The sequence below is a fragment of the Protobothrops mucrosquamatus genome, unplaced genomic scaffold (genome assembly GCF_001527695.2).
Source record: "Protobothrops mucrosquamatus isolate PMUCROS unplaced genomic scaffold, P.Mucros_1.0 scaffold342, whole genome shotgun sequence".
Lineage (NCBI taxonomy): Eukaryota > Metazoa > Chordata > Lepidosauria > Squamata > Viperidae > Protobothrops > Protobothrops mucrosquamatus.
In genome coordinates, this window is record NW_015386679.1 from 410,212 (window position 1) to 429,722 (window position 19,511).

The 19,511-nt window shown below is 46.3% G+C and overlaps 2 protein-coding genes across 2 annotated transcripts; one reads left to right on the plus strand and one right to left on the minus strand.

The window, feature by feature from the left end:
- Positions 1–3,710: 3,710 nt before the first annotated feature.
- Positions 3,711–7,090, plus strand: HVCN1 (hydrogen voltage gated channel 1). The gene is made up of 5 exons (XM_015815448.1): positions 3,711–3,947; positions 4,741–4,845; positions 4,991–5,222; positions 5,889–6,001; positions 6,396–7,090. Exons 1-5 carry the CDS (start codon positions 3,744–3,746, stop codon positions 6,468–6,470), a joined length of 729 nt encoding a protein of 242 aa, XP_015670934.1. The 5' UTR covers positions 3,711–3,743; the 3' UTR covers positions 6,471–7,090.
- A 288-nt stretch (positions 7,091–7,378) lies between these two features.
- On the minus strand, positions 7,379–15,141 carry TCTN1 (tectonic family member 1). The gene is made up of 14 exons (XM_015815426.1): positions 14,847–15,141; positions 13,837–13,957; positions 12,349–12,479; positions 11,650–11,819; positions 11,296–11,380; positions 11,095–11,204; positions 10,859–10,879; positions 10,033–10,158; positions 9,767–9,892; positions 9,407–9,489; positions 8,896–9,036; positions 8,356–8,509; positions 7,825–7,950; positions 7,379–7,522 (listed from the first exon to the last, which is right to left on the minus strand). Exons 1-14 carry the CDS (start codon positions 15,139–15,141, stop codon positions 7,379–7,381), a joined length of 1,833 nt encoding a protein of 610 aa, XP_015670912.1.
- Positions 15,142–19,511: the final 4,370 nt, after the last annotated feature.

Genomic DNA, 19,511 nt, shown 5'->3' on the forward strand with positions numbered 1-19,511 from the left:
GCTCTGCAGCCGGGGAGCAAAGGGGGGCGGGCTGGAGGGGGGGCTCTGCAACAAGCCCGCCAACTCGGCTGGGGGGCCGAAGCCCCCTCCGCTCCGCTCGGCCCCGCCGGACTGACGGACGGAGCGAAGGCCTCCTCCAGTCGCCTGGAAGCGGCTGATGCGGGTCCGGAGGCGGCCGGGATGACGACCCGCGCCTGAAAGCAGCTCGGGCCATTCCGCCGTCGCATCCTCGTCTACCTCGGGGGTCTCCAAACTTGGTGAACTTCAACTCCCCGAATTCTCCACCCAACAGCTGGCTGGGGAACTCTGGAGTCGAAGTCCTTCGGTCTTAAAAGTTGCCACGTCTGGAGACCCCCGACTCTAATAGACACAGTGCTACCAGCCAGGACGTCGTCGCAGACGCCGTTGTTCTCCAGGAATGTAAATGCTCTGGCTACACGTTGAAAATGAAGCCCTCCCCAGAGAGGAAAAGCGCCCCCCACATTTCTTGTTCAAATGAGAGAAAGAGGAACTTTTTTCAACATCAATAGAGAATAAAAGGGCTGCCTTTTGAACCGCGGAAGGGCCTTTCACTAAAAAAAAGAAAAGAAAAGAAAGGGCAGAGAATAGAGATGGAAGCTGGGTGATTATTTAGAGATGTTAATACAAATGACCTCCAACAGGATGTTAGCAGAACTATGAAACAGAGTCGGTAAGGGTTTACTTAAGCCCTGGGAAGTATTGCCCAAAAGTGGAATGTTTTGTCATGTGCAACTTTTGATAAAGTGACTTATGTTGAGCCAAAGGGAAGGAAAAAAAAGGGGAAGAGCCTGGAGAGCAAAGAATGGCTGAAAGCATAAAAAAAAAAAGAGGCATTTTAATTGAGGATGGGGGGGGGGGACAGTTTTCTGGGCAAGCAAGAGGCTCTGCCCCCAAATTCCAGGGCAGAAACGTGAGGCAGGTTGTTGTTGGGGAGGGGTCTTCTAGATCCTAGAAGTTGGGAAAGGTCTTTCTTGGAGGAGGAGCAGACGGAGGAGCAAGAAAAGTAAATAAATCCCTTGAATTGGTTTCAGTGGAAGACAGAGAATATTTAACTAGGCAGATTTTTCTGCAAGCTTCAGTGCGTTTCCTCGGTGCTTTGGCGTGAACATTTAACGGTCAGCAAAGCTTGGTCAGCAAAACTGAGAGGTGGACTCACAAGACAGGGGAGATGCCTCCTGGCCTTTGGCTCAGGGTCCCAAATTGGGGAATTCTGGAATGTGGAGGTGCCAGGTTAGGAAGGCAGCACAGGATTGTGACTGTGAGGGACCAAAGATTGTACGATTAGCAATTTGCTTGGGTTCGACAGAGAATTGTGGCTTATTCAACAAATCATAGTTAAACCAGGAGGCAGCATGGCTTATCAACCAGGTGGCTGCCTGTCTTGGCCTCCCCCTTTTAGCATCGTAGGAGCAGAGCAGCTCTGCCTCTCTTCCCAGGTGAATGAAAGATGGCTAAGTGATGGTTTGTGGGAAGCTAACATTTCTCCACCATCAACTGGTTTAGTGTGCCAGATGACCCAAGAGTCTTTCTTGAAAATGAAGTCCAGCTTTTCCAGACAGGTGACAGGTGAAACATTCATGGTTTCATGCCTGGAAAGGTTCCATCTTTAGAGTTTGGATGGGGTTAATCTTACAACTTTCCAAGAAATCAAGCAAACCAGAATAGAAGCTTTTTAATGCCCAGGAGACCTCAATGTTCTCCTGCCTCACCTGTCCCCCCCCCTTTCTTTTTTTTCCATGGGGCTTAGAGCACTAATTGGAGACTCCCGGAGTAGACGACGCTGCCGCAACATTTTATTCTGAGTTAAGCACCAGCTGTCCACCGAGCCACTGTTGTTTGTAATCCATGATTAATGGCTTAGGATGGTTCTTGAACTCAACCACTTTGGGTTTAGTCAAGAAACAGGTGTTACTTTCCTTCTTGGAGCTGTCTTATTTTAAGAGCTGGCTGCTATAAATAGGTAAAAATCCTGATTTCCGGGGCTGAACTCGGAACTGCGTTCTCTTCTACACAACCGTTGGAGAAGATTGCGAGTTGTGTAAGCTTGTCCTAAGCTGATGTTCCCACCCATCGGTTTGGTCCAACACGTTCAAGTTTAGGAGGAGGAGGGGGGGAGGGAAGAACAGGGGCCACGATATGAAGAAAGAACGAGACTATTTGCAATTTGTTTTGGGAGAAACATCAGAGGTATTTCTTCATGCTTAAAAATAGAACGCCGGCGTTTTGCAATAACCTTGAGTGTTTCAAGAGAATTCCTGGCTGCTTCGGCAGCCCCTAAAGAAAAAGGAGGCTGTTTGTTGCTAGACAGTATTCACAATAACCCCTTCTGGGCAGCAAATAAAGAGGGTTGTAACTCCTGATCCTGTTTAGATTATGATTAGGTCGGAGATCTCTGCATAGCCACGCAAAGCTCTTCTTCCAATCACCTGGAAGCTATTTACCAGCAGGATCATAAACCAGCATTGACTGGAATTTATTTGACTGGTATGGTACCATAAACAGAGCAAATATCTGTGCCAACTGCTGCTTCTCTCAACCAGAGCTGACTCTGGTCGTAGTAAATCCAATTGGTGGCACTTTGGGCTAGTTTGAGCAAGTCCTGCCCCCTCCCCACGGGTCTTCCTTCTGCAGGAGCTTTCCATCGGGGTTCCTCATGCGTCAGGTAGATGCCACCCCAGCCAAGGACAAGGAGAACTGTCCTAGCCATGGTTTGTACCCACAACAAACACAGAGAACTTGCCTAATGGCAGTGGTTGGCAAGCCCCGGGTGGGCTCTCCCCTCTCCTTCACCCTCCCAGAGTTTGATTGGCAGAAAAGATTGCGACAGAAATGTCTTATGCAAAATAAAGCAAACAGGAAACGTGGGGGGTTTTCTTGTTCTCCTTTGCCTCTCCTACAAAAGTCTCTCTAGCAGGGCAGACGACTCTCCGGGGCGGGCTTCGGGGTCCTCTGGCTTGGCTTGGGCTTTCTTGGCAGGAGAGAAACGGGCTGGGCCGGCGGAGAAAGAGAGCTTAAGACACGGTAAGAGGGAGACGGCTTTGGGGATGCTCTGAGGATCAGGGCTGGCTTCCTGTGTGGTTGTTATATTAATTCTCTTCTTCTTGAAGGTAGCATTTTCACACTGCTTCCTCTAAAAGGATCCCTTCTTTTATCTCTCTTGGTTTCTTAACCCTCTTTCTTTTTTTTTTTAAAAAAAGGCACATAATTCCAGGTCTTTTTTCAACAGCGATTCAAGGGTAGAATAGTTAATTAGGGAAGTAGCAAATTTCCTGGTGATGGTGAGGATGATTTGTTAAAACTGTATGTTATCTGACTGTCAACGACTCTGGGTGGGTGTCTTTGAGCAGAGCCTGGGCTGTTGTTTTCTGCTGGGGAGGTGCCCTACATTTGGTTTTCTGCATTGAGTAAGGACCTGGACGCAGTAACCTAAATCAGGGGTCTCCGATCTTGGCCACTTTAAGACCTGTGGACTTCAACTCCCAGAATTCATGCTGGCTGGGGAATTCTGGGAGTTGAAGTCCACAAGTCTTAAAGTGGCCAACTACGGAGAGCCCTGAAAAACGATCACTTTAGCGGCGTGATTCTTCCTTTCTTCCTCTTTTTATCTGTCCATGAATGCATTCCTAGGAAGGCAACTGACTTGAGTCTTGACTAACCAAGATGGCTTGTGATCTGCTTCTACAGCTGTTCTCTGGGAGGTGATGTACTTTTGAGCGACCACCATGTCGATGTATCTGAAGCACTTCACAGTGGTGGGAGATGACACTGCCCAGTGGAACAACGACTACAAGAAATGGGAGGAGGAGGAGACGGAAGAGGAAGGAGAAGGGAAGGCACCCGAGGTTGCGGTGAAAGTCGAATCGGCACCCAGGCGTCCAACCTTCAGAGATGTCATGAAGAAGCTGTTCCACTCCCACAAGTTCCAGGTATGGATGGGGGACTCTTCAGATGACGGTCACCACGGGCTCCCTCATAGGAGTTTGGTTGTCACACGAGCAAAGAGCGATACTGATAATCTTGAGTGCCACCTCGTCGCTTGATTCTGGCGCTGTGTCGTTCCACTTGGTCTTAATCATGGATTGTTGGTCAATCTTCACTGGATTGGATCTGCAAAGTTTGTTAACTCATGGACAGTAGTATCCAAATCCCAGGTATGGTTTCTGCCACGTGCTTCTCCAAAACCCCAAAGATCACGTTCTGCTATAATTAGCCATGTGAACTTAGCCAGTCTTGGTTTATTTAATAAACCGTATAAGTAAATTATGGCATCCCATGGTTGTGTGCAGATTTTCAATCAGGTTTATCACTGTGGGGTCCTTGCTGCTCTCTGAGGTTGGTTGCTTTCTTGTAGACGTTTCATTACCAAACTAGGTATCACCATCAGTGCTAGTAAAGGAGTAGGGTTTGCTCTCTATAGATTAGTGGTTTGCCCTGTCAGATGAGAGTTGATGGGAGTGGACTTGGGTTGTTGATTATCTGAGTTGGGTTATCATTCCTGGTTTTCCAGCCAGGAATCCAATGCTTTAACCAGCATTTCTCAGTCTGGGCCACTTTAAGATGTGTGGACTTCAACTCCCAGAATTCCCCAGCCAAGACTTGTGTGTTGGACTTCGGTTATATTCACTGCTAACATAAACGGGAGCCGACCTCAACCTCTGCTGATGGATTTCCAGAAACATGTTATTGTTTTTACCTGAATGCTCTCCCTTATCCTCCCAGATCTTGGTGGTTTGCCTGGTGATCTTGGATGCTGTGCTGGTGCTGGGAGAGCTGCTTCTGGATCTGAAGATCATTCATCCCGACAAAGAGGAGATCGCACCAAAGGTGAAAAATGGGTGAACTGAGGAGACTCTCCAGGCACGAGCGGCCTTAAGATCAGCCAGAAGGTTGTGTCATCCCCCAACCACCACCCCCCGCTGTGTCCTGGATGGCTTTTTCAGCTACCCGCCGCCCCTTCTGTGCCCCCCAGGTGCTTCACTACCTGAGCCTCTCCATCCTGTCCCTCTTCCTGGTGGAAGTCAGCTTCAAGCTCTTCACCTACCGCCTGGAGTTCTTCCACCACAAGTTCGAAGTCCTGGACGCCCTGGTGGTGGTCGTCTCCTTCATCCTGGACATCGTGGTCCTCTTTCAGGAGCATCAGTTTGAAGCGCTTGGCCTGCTGATCCTGCTCAGGCTGTGGCGAGTGGCCAGGATCATCAACGGTACGTCTTGGAAGCAGGATGGGAATTAAACTCTAAGAACCGTGTCCTCTTTATCCAAGGATGGCTGAGACACTTTGAGTGAAAGCTCCTTCTCTAGAACTTTTTCCCTTCTCCCCTCCTGTCTACCAAGACTGCCTTTAAATACCCCCCCCCCGCTTTGCCCAAGGCCGTTGGTTCAAGGGGTGGGCTCTCAGAGGCCTGATCCTATGGGAGACCCCTGAATAACAGAGCTGGAAGGGACCTTGGAGGTCTTCTAGTCCAACCCCCTGCTCAAGCAGGAAACTCCATACCATTTCAGACAAATGTGTCCAATCTCTTTTTAAAACCTCGTGTTGGAGCACCCACCCCCCCACCCACCCCGTTTCTGAAGGAAGCCTTTGCCCTGGTTAATTGTCCTCACTGTCAGTAAATTTCTCCTTGGTTCTAAGTTGGTTCTCTCCTGGATTAGTTTCCATCTTTTTGAGAACTGATAAAAGAACTAGAAAGTGTTAAGTTAGCCTCCAAGTTTGTCAATGTTTATACCATTCCAGCCCTCCGTTCCCTTTTCTGCCATGCCTTCCTAAGCAGGAGGTTTACTGTAAATGTTTTGCAATGCTAATTTTTAGGTGGCCCCCAGACTTGGCTGATAGTTTTGGGAACTGTTCTGTCCTTCAATTCTATCTGCAGGAATCATCTTATCAGTGAAGACCCGCTCAGAACAGCAGATCTCCAAACTGAAGCAAGCCAATGTACAGCTGAGTGCCAAAGTCCAGCAGCTGGAAAGCAGCTGTGCAGAGAAGGTAAGTTTTTAATTCCTTCCAAGAGGATTGCCATGTCCCAGCCGAAACGACAGGATTTCTAGCCTACTTGCCACTAAATTTATTCCAATGTAAGGGCACGGCTTTGACTCTGCTCTTAGAAGTGCCCAGAACCCCCTTTTTTTTCTCTCTCCATCAAATATAAAATGTAGCCAGGAAGAAACGAAAGGAAAAGAATCAGTAATTCAGATGTCATATTTTTATTTAATAGATAAGCGATAACTGCTCGTAGGCTTCCTTCAGAGCTTTTAAATTCCACTTTCCTTCTTCTGTTCATCTGATTTTTCCCCCCAAATTGGAAAAGGGCTGTTGATAAAAACTTGCATCCGAGGCCTGAGGGACACAAGAAACCACCTCATTTCTTTTTCTTCAACAGGAAATAGAGGTTGAAAGGCTGAACAATCTCTTGAAGCAACATGGGCTACTCAGCCAGCCTAAACAAGATGCCTGAATTGGACCTGGGGTGGCCAATCTCCTCCGTGGATTCTATTCTGGCCCCGAGAAGTTACTTCACGTTTACAGGGTGACCTTGGTAAAAAAATATCCTTTGGCACATTTCTCAGCACGGGCGCCTTTCCTCCCAGGCTGATGCCCTTCAGATAGGGTGGACACTGCCTTCTGCCCTCCTCCTAGTCATGCTCAGAGGGGGGGGGGGTTGGAGGGCGCTCGGCTGGGACTCGGCTGCCCTAGATCTCTTTGGGAGACCCAGAGTGGTAGAAGAACAGCTTCAGCGCTATAAAATGACCTGTGCCGTTCTTTCTTGTACAGCCGTACAGTTTCGCAAGACTTGCTGGAAATAATGTAATAAATTCAAATCCATATTCAGAGGTGGCCTCCGATAATTCACAAAAGCTACAGCTGTAGCAGCTGGAAGAGGTTTCTAATGTACAGGGCAGAATCCTTCTCCATCGTCCCCCATTTCAGAATTCTTTTATTTTTCTTGTGCCCTTTGAGCAGCTGACATAGGGGCTCCATTAACTATTGCATTTTATGCTCCTCACATTATACTCGACCCTGGGCATAGCAAGCAAAGTTCTCCAATCTGGGGCCCGCTGAATGCATGGATTTCAACTCCCAGCCTTCCCAGCTGCGTGTCTCTCTTGCGCAGCAGCACCTGGCAGAATCTGTGCCTCGGTCCGTATTCGCTTATGAACTAGCAGCAGCAGCAGCAGCAAGACAATCTTCCATCAAACCCTGCCAAGGTCCATCTTAATTCCAGTTGGGAGCCCTGCCAAAGTTGAGGCTGGCAAAAACGGCTTTGGCCTCTGATCACTTTGATGCAACAGCTGTTTTCAACTTCAGCGTGGATCTGAAGAAAGCTTCCCACTTTTTAAAAAATGAAGCTGGTATCTTTGGATTTTAAACAAAAGGGAAGAAAAAATCAAAGGGCAGGTGGGCCTCAATGGTGGGCCAAGCCTTGTATCCTGGCTTGGCAGGGGCAGAGATATCAACAAACGAAACGGAGCTGAGTATCTGGACGATGCTTTCACTTCCTGAATCGACCTGCGAGAGAGAGAGAGAGAGAGAGACTCAGTCAGGCCACGGTTTCCCCCTAAATGTGATCTAGACCAATGTTTCTCAGCCTCTGCAACTTTAAGGTGTGTGGACTCCAGCGCCCAGAATTCCCCAGCCAGCCATGCTGCAAGGTGCCAAGGTTACCCTTTCAGAAGAGAAAGGCAGTTTTATTAGGCACGTGTCTTAACGCCCACAGACAGTGCCTTGCGATCACGGAATGAGTGCGCCAAGTTAAAAATAAGCTCCCGGCGTTCTTCCCTCCCCTCCCTTCACAGAAGATCACCACCCACCTTGGGTAAGGCAGCCGTTGTTATGATCACCGCGAGGCTCTCAATTTTAGCCTGGGGGTTAACCAAGGAGCCGTATTTAGTCCACTTCACTTCCATTTCAAAGGACACGGGGATTTCACAGGTGGCCTGAAACAGTCAGACAGACGTTCGTTCGTAGGTCACAAGCCCCTCTTTGCGTGAGGGGGAGGCCCTCCCACCCTGGCTAAGCATGCAGGATGTCACCTACTGCACTTTGTCCCATAAACAGGGCTCGGAGCATTTGAGTCATCTATGAGAGTGCATAAAATTGTTAGATAAGAACGAAAGCTGCACCCAAACTGCTTGGGGACATCAGTAAATTTCCCAGCATCTTTTTGTGCAGTGTTCTGATTTTGTATTTTTTTTTACTTTGCCTACATAGGGTATATCCTGTTACATAGCCTATTTGCATCCCCCCAAATAGTCTTGGGGTAGTGTTTCTCTTCCAGGACGGTTCTTGGGGTAAAGAAAACATCCACCCAGATGTTAGCCAGGGTTAGTCTGACTTCTTACCGGTTTGGTAGAATTGTAAGAGATTTGGACCCAGTCTGGTCCGTTCTGAGGCAAGGAATCTCCAAAGGAGGCCACATAGTCTGGAAAATTTTGGCCCTTCAACATCCTTAGGAGCTCTGGAGCCAGAAGTGTACAGTCGACACTGTTGGTAATTCTTCAAGAAAGAAAACTGCCATCAGCAACCCTGGAGTGGGTGCCTGTGTAAATATATATAAATCTGCCTGTGGAAAAGCTAAGCAACAGTAGGCCTGTGTTCTTTTAAAAGTTGGGATGAGGTTACCAATAACTGCCATGACAATGTCTGGACTCAGAAATAAGCAGGGGAAAGATGGAGGGGTCTTCCCCAATGTGGGCAGAGAAGCCCCTCTCCATAACCCTCCACAACCCCCCCCCCAGCAATTCCTGAGGTCTTCAGGACCAGAAAGACCAGCTACCACATTAGATGGGGTAGCTGTGGCAGTGAACTACACATCTGCCTTCCCAGCATCCAAGTAAGGAGGGGAGACAACGTGTCAGAAAGATAGTCGGCTTAAGCCTTACCGCACTTTGCATCCAGACATCATATTGTACCCAAACAGTACTGGGGTTCGGCTCCCTTCCACCTGGAAACAATCCTGGGCTATGGTGCTTTTCATCATGGTCAGCTGGCTTCCTTCGTTCAAACTCTGAATGATTCCAGAAGTGAATGCAAGCGAGTGAAGGAAAAATAAAATGTTGGTGCAGCAGCCGGGCTTAGGCATGGTGAGAGCTGCGATTTCTTTAATCATGGATTACTGAATTAGCCCCAGTTAGTTGGATTGGCACAATATAGAAGTTGTGGCAGGACAGGCACAAGAAGGGGCAGAACTGGTCCAGAAACAATACCTGAGCTCAGCTTCGCAATACTAGCTACACAGATCGTCCTCAACTTACAACGATTCATTTAGTGACTCTTCAGAGTTACAACGGCACTGAAAAAAGCGACTGATGATTATTTTCCCACGCTTATGACTTTTGGAGCACCCATTTTCCAGAGTGAATTTGGCTTAAATAATGGAGGAAAAAAGGATATCCAGTTGATCTAAATCCAGCTCTTATTGGCAACCCAACAAGATAACCTGGGCTTCCACTGAAAGGAACGGGCTGAGTATCTTGCTATTAAAAAAGTAAAAAAAACCATCAATGTTGCAAATTAGTGATTTTTCATTCTTTGCGTTGAATACAAAGCCACAAATCCCTTAGAACTGTAGGGACCGCCTTATTAAGTAGCTATTATTATTTCAGTGACCTGCAGTAAAGAAACAGTGACTTAAAAAAAATCCGAGCTGAAATTTAAATATAAATCTTTAACGCTTCCCCCTTCCTTTTGAGAAAGTTTCCAGCGCTCTGGGGGAGATATATATATTGAAAATTCACATCATTTAGGAGTTACCTGTATGAAACGGATAGCAAAGATCTGCTGCAGAAAAGCAGCGCTGCTAGGAACTGTCCCCAGGACCAGTGAAATGGCTGCCCCCACGATTTCACCTGCCTCAGTAAAGGTAACGAGGTAACTGGCCTGAAATGCAAGGGTGATCTACTTTATTTGACTTATGTGTTGCCCAAACTCCAAATTCACTCGAGGCGGCTCACGGTATAAAAACCAAACCTATTATTATCAGAATAAAGACCTGTAACGAGAGGGAGAGGGCTGCCTACCTCAAGAACAAGATTGCTGCACGACTGATCATTTAACACAGGGAGCAACACAACATCTGCATTAGCCAGGCGAGTGCGCAGCCCCTCTGGCGTCTGAACTGTGACGGACTGGATGGTGACGTTAACCTGGAAAGATTCATAAGCAATAACCACCTTGTACAAGTTTACTTTGAACACAGGCAGGATTCAGACCCTATGGCTGGTGGTTTAGGCCTAGGATGTAGTTTGTTCAAACTAAGATTAAACCACAGATTGGCATAATGTATGAATTGAACCACATACATACTAGTGACACAAAAGCTCCAGGAAAGAGCAGGGAAGGTTATCTGCAAAATATATATATATATTCTCCCTTATCCTCTATGTAAACTGACAGTGTTCAAGGAAAAATTGACATATCCCTTTTAAAAAAACCTCTCTTGGGAAGTGTTTTTTGCTCTGGAATGGGTGAAATGTTTTAAGGTAAATTTTTACTCATCCTGCACTGTAAGAGAAACCTTAACGAGATCAAACACAGGGGTGATTAGTTTCCATTTCCCCCCCCCCCCCAGGAAGCAAAGACAGCAGAGAAGCACCTGCCGCTCTTTCCCCTGTGCCCCATCCAGAGGCATCCTTGGTCTGCACCTGCCTGCTTCCAAGGACAGCAATTCTGCTCTGCAACGGCTTTCAAATTCACCCACAAAAATAGAGATGTCACTTGGAAGATCCACCTAGCAATAACCGCCCCGTTATTCCTTAATTAGAGCTGCCATTAAGTATCACTAAGTACAATCTGCCTACAGATGCGTCGCAAGTGGCTCGAAGTCGGAATTAAAATTAAACTTACTGTTTGGCTGGAATTTGGTACCTGATGGGAATAAGGAAAGAAGTCACACTTCAGGGGAAGCATTGCCACCTCTTGTACAAATGACAAGCTGGCCGGCCTTGTCCCAACCTCTCGGCATCCATGCCAGAAAACCTCTTTTCTCTCCGAGCGACAAATAAACCAGCAGTTCTGACTTCACGCCCCTCCCTTCCATTTTTTTTTTGTGCCTTCTGAAGGCTCCCGAAATAAGTGCTTACCGCCAAAATGCTAAAATTGGTGTAAAACAGCATGCTGAGTTCGGGAAGGGTGGTGCACTCATCCATTTTGATCGCCGTGTTGCATTTTTCAGCCTGGGTCATTAAGAAGCCTGGAGAAAGCAACAAAGAAGAGGACTCAGAGGGAAAACACAAGTCCTTCAAAAAAAAAAAAGTGCTCTAAAGAAGAAGCTGTTCTCTGACCTGCAGGATTCTCATGAGCACAATGGGAAAAAAGTGGAGCAGGCAGCCTCAGAAAGCCGTTGGTTGTCTGAATGAGATCCTTAAACTGTCAAAGGAAAAGAAAACAAGCTTCATTTTATACCAGGAAGAAGACACTCGGTCACTGTTCACCCCTGGGAAGTTTTTGCTCGGCCCTCCCCAATCCTGAGTATCAGGCTGTGGGAAACTGCTTAGAGCAGGGGTCTTCAAACTCGGCCTGGCTGAGGAATTCTGGGAGTTGGAGTCCATGAGTCATAAAAGGGCCGAGTTTGAAGACCCCTGGACAAAATCTAACGTGGCTTCAAGGCATAGGATGTGCAAAGAGGGTCTCTTTACTTTGTAACTGCTGGTGTCGTTTGCACCAGCCTCACGCAGGGTCTCGGACTCTGCTTCCAGCACAAGATCCTTTCCAGGAGCAAAGCTGCCCCTGTCGAATTCTTGAAGGAGCCTATCAAAATTCTGCAGAGTGGGTATTTCTGGAGCTTGGAAGGAGAGGCCAGCTTTATCTGGAAAAAGAAAAGAAAAAGAAGTTTGAGAAGTTTAGTAAATGCACTGGGGCATTTCAGAACTAGATCCCTGCACATCCTGAGCATTGTGGTCATATGAAAAAAAACCTTGCTACTTGTTCAGCATCTTAATTGCTACCCATTGCTATTTTCTCTCTTCAAAAACGAAAGGAAATACACTGAAACAATAAAGGTTCATCTTTTGGCTTAACTAAAGGCTTCAGGATGGGGCAGACTATATAGAATTTGTATTGATGTTGCAAGTCATGGGCGTGATCAGAACAAAAACCCATTTTATTGGAATTAAATATTTCATATGCTCTCCAAACTTGGTTGGCTGAGGAATTCTGGGAGATGAAGTCCACAAGTTGTAAAGTTGCCAAATTTGGAGACTCCTGATCTAGATGGCCACCTCAACAAATGACTGTGTTTTTTCAAACCCTGTTGATCCCCCCCCACCAATCCTATCCCAGTAGTCTGCTCATCCTTAGAGTGACTATTCAGCAAGGCTTAATTTTGTTCGACTTACAGTTGGAGGTCTGAAGGCAGAACACAGAAGGGTTGACTTTTTCAACTAGCTGAAATATCCTTTCTGGAGGCTGAGCTGATTGATCTATTGAATAGTGGGCTTCTGGTTGCTTGCAGAAATGCCTGTCACCTCTAGAGAAAAGAGAAGTTTGTCAACGTTTAACCTTTTTTACATACATGAATGCCTTTTTTCCTGCATGGAGGAAAAAAATGGTTGTCGAAACAAGGCACATAAATGATTTTAAAAACCCTCTGAAATCCAACCGCCATGTGCAAACGGTCAGTAGCACAAAAGGGCTTTGAAAAATATTTTAGACAATGTAAAAAGAAAGTGTCAAATATTCAGCTGCATCTTCCAGAAACCTATGCATGCAACCAACCTGTGCCTCTCTATTGATAGGGTAGGTACTTGATTTCATAGGTAAAAATTCATCTAGTAGTCGGCTTTAACTCTGGCACATCTGTTCTCAAAATACTGTGTGTAGGTGGCAATTGGCACTGGGGGCAAATAAGAGCCAGGATTAATCCCTGGGGTGGCACAATTCTTGTTCCAAAGAGCCGAGGACAATTTTCTGCAAGGAGACATGGTGAGGTGTTGTGAGGGAAAAGAAAGCAGTTGGATAAATGAAGCCGGTGGTTTTGAACAGACCTGTGAAGTAGAGATGGGTCTGTAGAAAAGGCTGCAAAATCTGTGTTGGGAGGCTGCAACAGGAAACTCGCTGGCATATTGGTATTTAAAGAGGACATTGCTAATCCGCAAAGGTTTAATTTGGTTGTCAAATTCACAATGCATAAGAACAACAGAGGTGGAAGAAGCTGTGGAAAGGAGAGCAGGTAGGCTGCCAAAAAGGAAATGGCCTACAGAACAAGTAACAATAAAGCAGGATGCAGATTGTAATGGGTTACTAATAGTGCACACAGTATTCAAAAATGCACCCCTAAAAATATCTTGGTAGCCATGGAGGTATTGTTCTAATATGGAGAACTAGCAAAAAATACTCTGCCACTGTTGTTTTTGAAACCAGGGACATTAAATCGGGCACAGAAATGCAAGCAAGTGGCAATTCTGTTACGTAAAGTGCTAATGCAGAATTTAGCAAATTTGCATAGTGTTCAAATGGTTGAATTCCGCTTTATACCTAGCTGCAAAAACCTCTCTGCAAGCAAGCCTCACAGGTTAAGAAAAGCTTTCTGCCAACATATTGTTTTTTCACTTCACAGGCTCTGCGACTCAGTAAAGCTTTTAATGAAACACCTCTGCCCTCTGTATTCTGCACTGGGACTATTTTGTGAGAAGACTGTCACTTCAAAAGCTGCTTATTTGAACCACATCCTATTTTCATCCTATTAATATACATTTTTTTAATCTCGAGAGGGCGGCACCCTCAATTTGCTATTCTGATGTGGCAAGTTCAAACAGAGTGCATTAAAGATCTCTGTGGAAACATCTAAATGCATATTTGCGTCAGTCTATAGCATATGCACTTACGTGACAACGGGAACAGAACATGCAGTAAAAACACTGAAATCCGCAGCTGTGCAAACAGGATCGCAACAACAGTTTATATCACATTGATCCTCCAGCAGGTCACAGACGCATAGCTCAGTCACTGAAAAACAGATTTGACAACAATGGTAGTGAACAGTTAAGTAATAACAATAACCTTGAATGCAATTTCAAAACATCTGGAGCACCCCTTGAATGCCATCAGCACCAACAAATCTCATCAATCAATTGCAAAAGGCAGATTGACTGGGAACAGCTGACATTCCATGATGATACCTTTGACACCATCAAAAAACATCTGCTTATTCCAGGTCCTTGAAAGGACTCGATAGGTGGATAAAAATGCCACATTTAGACTGAACATCTGGCTGACTGTGCGATGAACCATAATTTATTAAATATACATGCCCCACCTCCCGACTGCCAAAAACAGTAAAAATCATTTTGCATGAACTATTTTAATTCAGAGCAATTGAACGAAAAGAATTTCAGATCAAGGGTCCTTTTCTTATAGCCATGTAAATCTGGGATTTACCAAGGAGAAAAACTATAGAAATAGGGCCATAGACGAGGCTGCTCTGGCAGAGCTCCAGATGTCAATGACCGACAACTAAGTTTTTTTCCCTTTTTTAAAAATGTCATATTATTGTACTTCCATTGCTTATTTTTATTGTTTTATTCCTTTGCTATCGTTATCTTTACACTTTTATCATTTTTCCGTTTTATTCTTATAAGCCGCCTAGAATAGCCCCATGGCAACATAGGCAGCCAATAAATTTAACAAATAAATAAAATAAATAAACTCCCATAATCCTTAGGGCTCGCTTCCTATGGCCTAGGATGCTGGGAACTGTAGTCTGCCCTGCTACACTAAAGGGACAGCAGCCAGACCCCTCCGCTCCGCCCGCCTTTCTGCTGGAAGCGCCCGATCCGGGACTCCGGCATGACTGCTCCTGTCCATGGAGGCTCCATCAGTGCCACAGCAGACCCACCCTTGGTCACGGGCGCCGGCCACGGGCCGACGTGAGACGGCGTTTGGGAAGACGTGAGAGGCGGACTGGATGCCTCGACGGGGCCCGGCGTCGAGGTCGCCCGGTTCAGCGGCGAAGGAGGAGGGAGTTCTGTTGTCGATCCCGCCACGGTGGCTCCGCCCGGACTGGTGGACGGCTTCGGAGGGGCTTCGCTCGTCGGCCCGGCCGTGGACGGGCAAACCCCTGGCAGCAGCAACAGGAAGAAAGCGAAGCGCCTCAGCAGAAGCGGCGATGCCGGTCCGCCCGATCGCCTCATCCCGCCTGCCAGGCCGCAGCGGCCTAGGCCTCAGTTGGACGCCCTGCGCTGGTAACCATGGAGACGCGCAAGGTACGCTGGGAGCCTTCGGAGCTCTAGGAGGCCATGAATGGCGCTCGAAGCATGTCGGGAAGGCGTTGCCAGGGAACGGCTTGACGTTGTAGCCCCTCCCTCCAAGAAGCATTTTTTTTTCCTTGTTAGGAATTCTGGGACTTGTAGTCTCAGCAGCTTTTAGTCCACTTCCCACAAGGAACCCAGTAATTCTGGTTTATGTTATTCAACTGACAGCACCAGGCTTCGGGTTATCCGGTCTGGGGGACATGATGGGGCTGCGAGAGGCTTCAACAAGAATGGAGGAGCTAGGCAGAGATATTGTTAAAAAAACAGTAACTGCTCACTCAAAAGGCTAAGACCTGTGGACTTCAACTCCCAGAATTCCCCAGCCAACATGGGACTTAAAGTTGTGATCCTTATAGAAGGGAATATTTGTAGCTCAGAGTTGAAATGAATCCATGCACTGATGATGTTACCCAGTTTGGTAATGAAACAACCAAACTCAGAGCCCTCAGGACCCCTTAAAGTTGTGTTTTGGTTTTTGGAAAGCTCAATTAGCCCGAGTGGCTGGACTTGAAGGGCACCTGCTGTCTGGAGCAGTGTCCTCTGAACAGCTCCCATCCTTACGGTGTTCAGAAAATGGCTAAAAACACGGCTATTCTCCCAAGTCTTGGGATACAGTGGTGTTGAGTTGTTTGATTGTTTTAGCTGGATATCTCTGACTTTCTTGATTGTTCTTGCTTTTAAAACTGTAAGCCATCCAGGGGCTTCGACATTGTAAAATTAAATTAAATGTTCATCTGGTTATTAAATGAAAAATGCCCTTTGTCGATCAAGGTCCCTGTAGCTTCACCGTTTGAACAGCAGAGGGAGTATGGCACCATGAGGTATTTTGACAGGCATTAAGGAAGCTAGCAAATACCCGCTGCATAGGAAGAAAATGAAGAAACTTTTTTTTTAAAAAAAGTTTCAGCTTATGTACAAATGTCAAATTTTCCACAGCTTCCAAATCTGGCACCAGTGTGAGCTAATGACTCATTCCTAACCAAGCAAGAATTTATCTATAATGAACCCCAAACTTCTCATTTGAAAAAAAAAACAGTTTTTGATCTCGCATTGATTTTTGGCATTATTTAACGAGCAACTTTTGCACATTTTACAGAGGTACACTTAACTGCTTGCGTTTGGTCAGGTTTGAGACACAAACACGCACACACCCATGTGCACAGTTGGTCCTGTCGTGAGTCTAATGACTAACAAGTTCAGTATGTGGTTATGTAAATCAGCCTTAAACTTTCCAAAATCTCGCAAAATGAGTATGAAGCAACCGGAACTTATATTATTAGGAACAGCAGATCCCCATGGAGCAGGCTGTTCTTAATGAAGAATCTTCCATTTCTATAAGAAGTTCAGCCAAATATCTTCACTGCTAGTACCCCCCTCCTCCCAGATTTTCAGATGTTGTTGCTGTGTGACAAAATCACAAACTCTGTGACCTGAAATTAAAATGAAGATAAGGTGGATGAAGGACTGCGGAGGGCTGTTGGCAAGCACAGCCATATAAAAGCCTTCACATCCAGAGGTTCCTCATAGCAAATGCTGGAGCAGTTTTAGGCTGTGTGGACTTCCACTCCCAGAATGCCCTACTCTCCAAGGAGACTGGGGAATTCTGGGAAGTACACATCTTAAAGCTGCTGAGGTTGAGACACTTTGCTCTAGAAAGTAGCAGAAAAGAGGGCGGCTGTGCTTGTGTAACACTTGTGGGTTTATCAGGAATGTACACTGGGGAATGAGGGCATTGTAGTCCCACACCATCTGGAGAGAGTTGATTTATGCAGTTCATGTCATTGCAAACTGCCCGGAATCTTAGGGGTGGATGATTTATAAGTTTACATTCGGATGCCTAGCAATTGGTTCATAGTTACGACGGTCGCAGCGTCCCGGGGTCACGTGATCCCCCTTTTGCGACCTTCTGACAAGCAAAGTCAATGGGAAGCCGGATCCACTTAACTGTGTTAGTCACTCAACAACTGGCAGTGATTCACTGAACAAAACTAGGGCAAGACAAGTTGTAAAATGGGGCAAAACTCACAAATGTTTCACTTAGCAAAAATAAATTTTGGGCTCAACTGTGGTCGTAATTCGAGGACACGTATACAAAGAGTAATACTCCTTTGTCAAACAAATTGGCCTGAAATGTTCTCTGATCCTCCCCAATTGCCCCCCCCCAAGGAGCAAAGGGCACGTCTGCAGGAGGGCAACCCTCCCTATTCAAAGTCCACATTGCCGGTTGGAAAACAACATTTTGCTTTGCTAGGAATGTTGCATATCTGAGCTGCACTGGGCTTTTTTTTTTTTTTTAAACACAATTTGATTGCAGCCCATAGTATAGGGTGGTCCACAAGAAATTTGAAGCAGGCCGAGCTTTGCCTTTGATTCAGGGTTTAAGGAAGAGGAAAAGAAGACTCAAGCCTCTAATAAAACAAGGTTTCCTAACCTTGGCAATTGTAAGACATGCGGACTTCAACTCAGAGGGTGCTGGGGAATTCTGGGAATCGAAGTCCACACGTCTTAACGGTTGCTAAGGTTGGGAAATGCTGAAGATAATAAGATTGGTATAGTCAACTCCCAGACCTTCTGTGCTTAGGCCTGAAAAAGCTGTCGTGAAAATTGTGCTTATTTTTTTTTAATGGTTTTGGAAATGAAGAACAGAGGGCGTTTTCATGCAGCGATCGTTCCATTGTGAGCGAAAGAATCCAGAAACCATTTGAGACCGGCATTGCAATTAGAGAACCGCAGGAGCGGCTATTAAGGCTGAAGAAGAATGCTGAGATGGATCTGATTAAATATCTGTGGGGGTTAGAAAAGGGCGAGGCGGGATTGCAATCTCGCTTCCAAGTCCTCTGGCTTGCAAGTGGCACGCAAAGGAGGAGGAGAAGGAAGGCTGCACCTGAATGGAAACAGATCAAGTATGGTGGAATCTCTTCTTGGGTAAAAATTTTATCGACTTCCAGATGCTACTTTGCAAAACGAGGAGGAGGAGGAGGAGATTGGCACCGTGACTGCAAAAGTGCTCTCCTGTATTGCCCCATCCTGCCAAAAGAAATCTGGGCACCCATCGCCTCCATTAAGCATCTGGCCCCCTCTTATCTTTTTGAGAAATCTGTGCTGTTTTGGGGGCTTTCCTGAGCCAATTAAATCATCATCCCTTCTTCCGACATCTGCAAGATCGCACAATCTTTGGGTGCCACCGAGAATTCCCCCTCCTTCTTAAATCAAGGCAAAGCAAAGCATGTGTCATTCTTCCATTTACTCAGCCTGTTTGTTTCGTCTGTCCAGATCTTCTGTACTTGGTCCCTGGCAGATCTCGCCATGCTTTTGTTTATGTCTGTGTTTTAAAAGGAAGATAATTTAGCAATGCCCGATGAGAAATTTAATACGTTGGCACATCTGCCCTCGTCAAAGTTCCCTTCTATCTCATTTCCTCCCCCCCCCCACTGCCATCATGCAAAGAGGCATCCGTTGCAATAAACCACAGTTTCTTGAACAAGACACTGTAACAACTAGCATTTCTACATGCTGCCAAGCCACAAGCAAACCAGTTTATCATTTAGTTCTCCAGCATCTTGGTTGCAAGAATCTGACACAATTATACTTCTGGAATTCTTCCCGTTTGTTTCTCTCCGGCAAAAGCTGTAAGAAACCTCAAAGGAGCCCTTCATTGATTTCCAAGCATCCTTTAAAAACTATATATAGAAAAATTAAGATTGAAATGCCATGTTTAATTAATGTGGCGTCTTTTGAAACGGAGAGTAAGAGTCCCTTAGGGACAGAAATGCAGGCATGGTAGAGAGGGCAGCTTTCAACGTACAGCAGCAATCTTTACAAGTGTTACCTGACGAAAGCTAACTGAATCTAGTGGGATTACTTTTGAGTAAATATGCATAAGATAAATGGACCAGAAATCAGCAGGATTTTGAAAGCTTGAATTTTTCTACAATTGTGGGAGGAAAACGCCCCTCACTGACAACCTCTTGTGCAGTGTGTCCCAATCTCAGCAACTTTTAAGATATACATGGACTTCAACTCCCAGAATTCCCCAGCTAGCATTGCTCGTGCTTGGCAGGGAAGAAGGTGACCCGCTCCGAGCCGCGCACGTGCTCCGCTCGGGAAGAAACACCACTTCCCGGCAAGCCTTGCGCCGCCCGAACACGGGGGAAGCCGGCCGCTCCTCGGCCGCGCAGCATGCCGGGGCCGGTAGTCCGAGACGCGAATGGCAGGCCGCGAGAGCGACACCCGAGCCGGGCGAATCGCTG

Coding starts and splice junctions, on each gene's coding strand:
- TCTN1 (XM_015815426.1), bottom strand. CDS start 15,141: ATGAGGCGATCGGGCGGACCGGCATCGCCGCTTCTGCTGAGGCGCTTC. Junction 10,159..10,858: donor TACCAAATTCCAGCCAAACA/GTAAGTTTAATT, acceptor GAATCTTTCCAG/GTTAACGTCACCATCCAGTC. Junction 7,523..7,824: donor CAACGGCTGCCTTACCCAAG/GTGGGTGGTGAT, acceptor TCTCTCTCGCAG/GTCGATTCAGGAAGTGAAAG.
- HVCN1 (XM_015815448.1), top strand. CDS start 3,744: ATGTCGATGTATCTGAAGCACTTCACAGTGGTGGGAGATGACACTGCC. Junction 4,846..4,990: donor AAGAGGAGATCGCACCAAAG/GTGAAAAATGGG, acceptor TGTGCCCCCCAG/GTGCTTCACTACCTGAGCCT. Junction 5,223..5,888: donor AGTGGCCAGGATCATCAACG/GTACGTCTTGGA, acceptor TTCTATCTGCAG/GAATCATCTTATCAGTGAAG.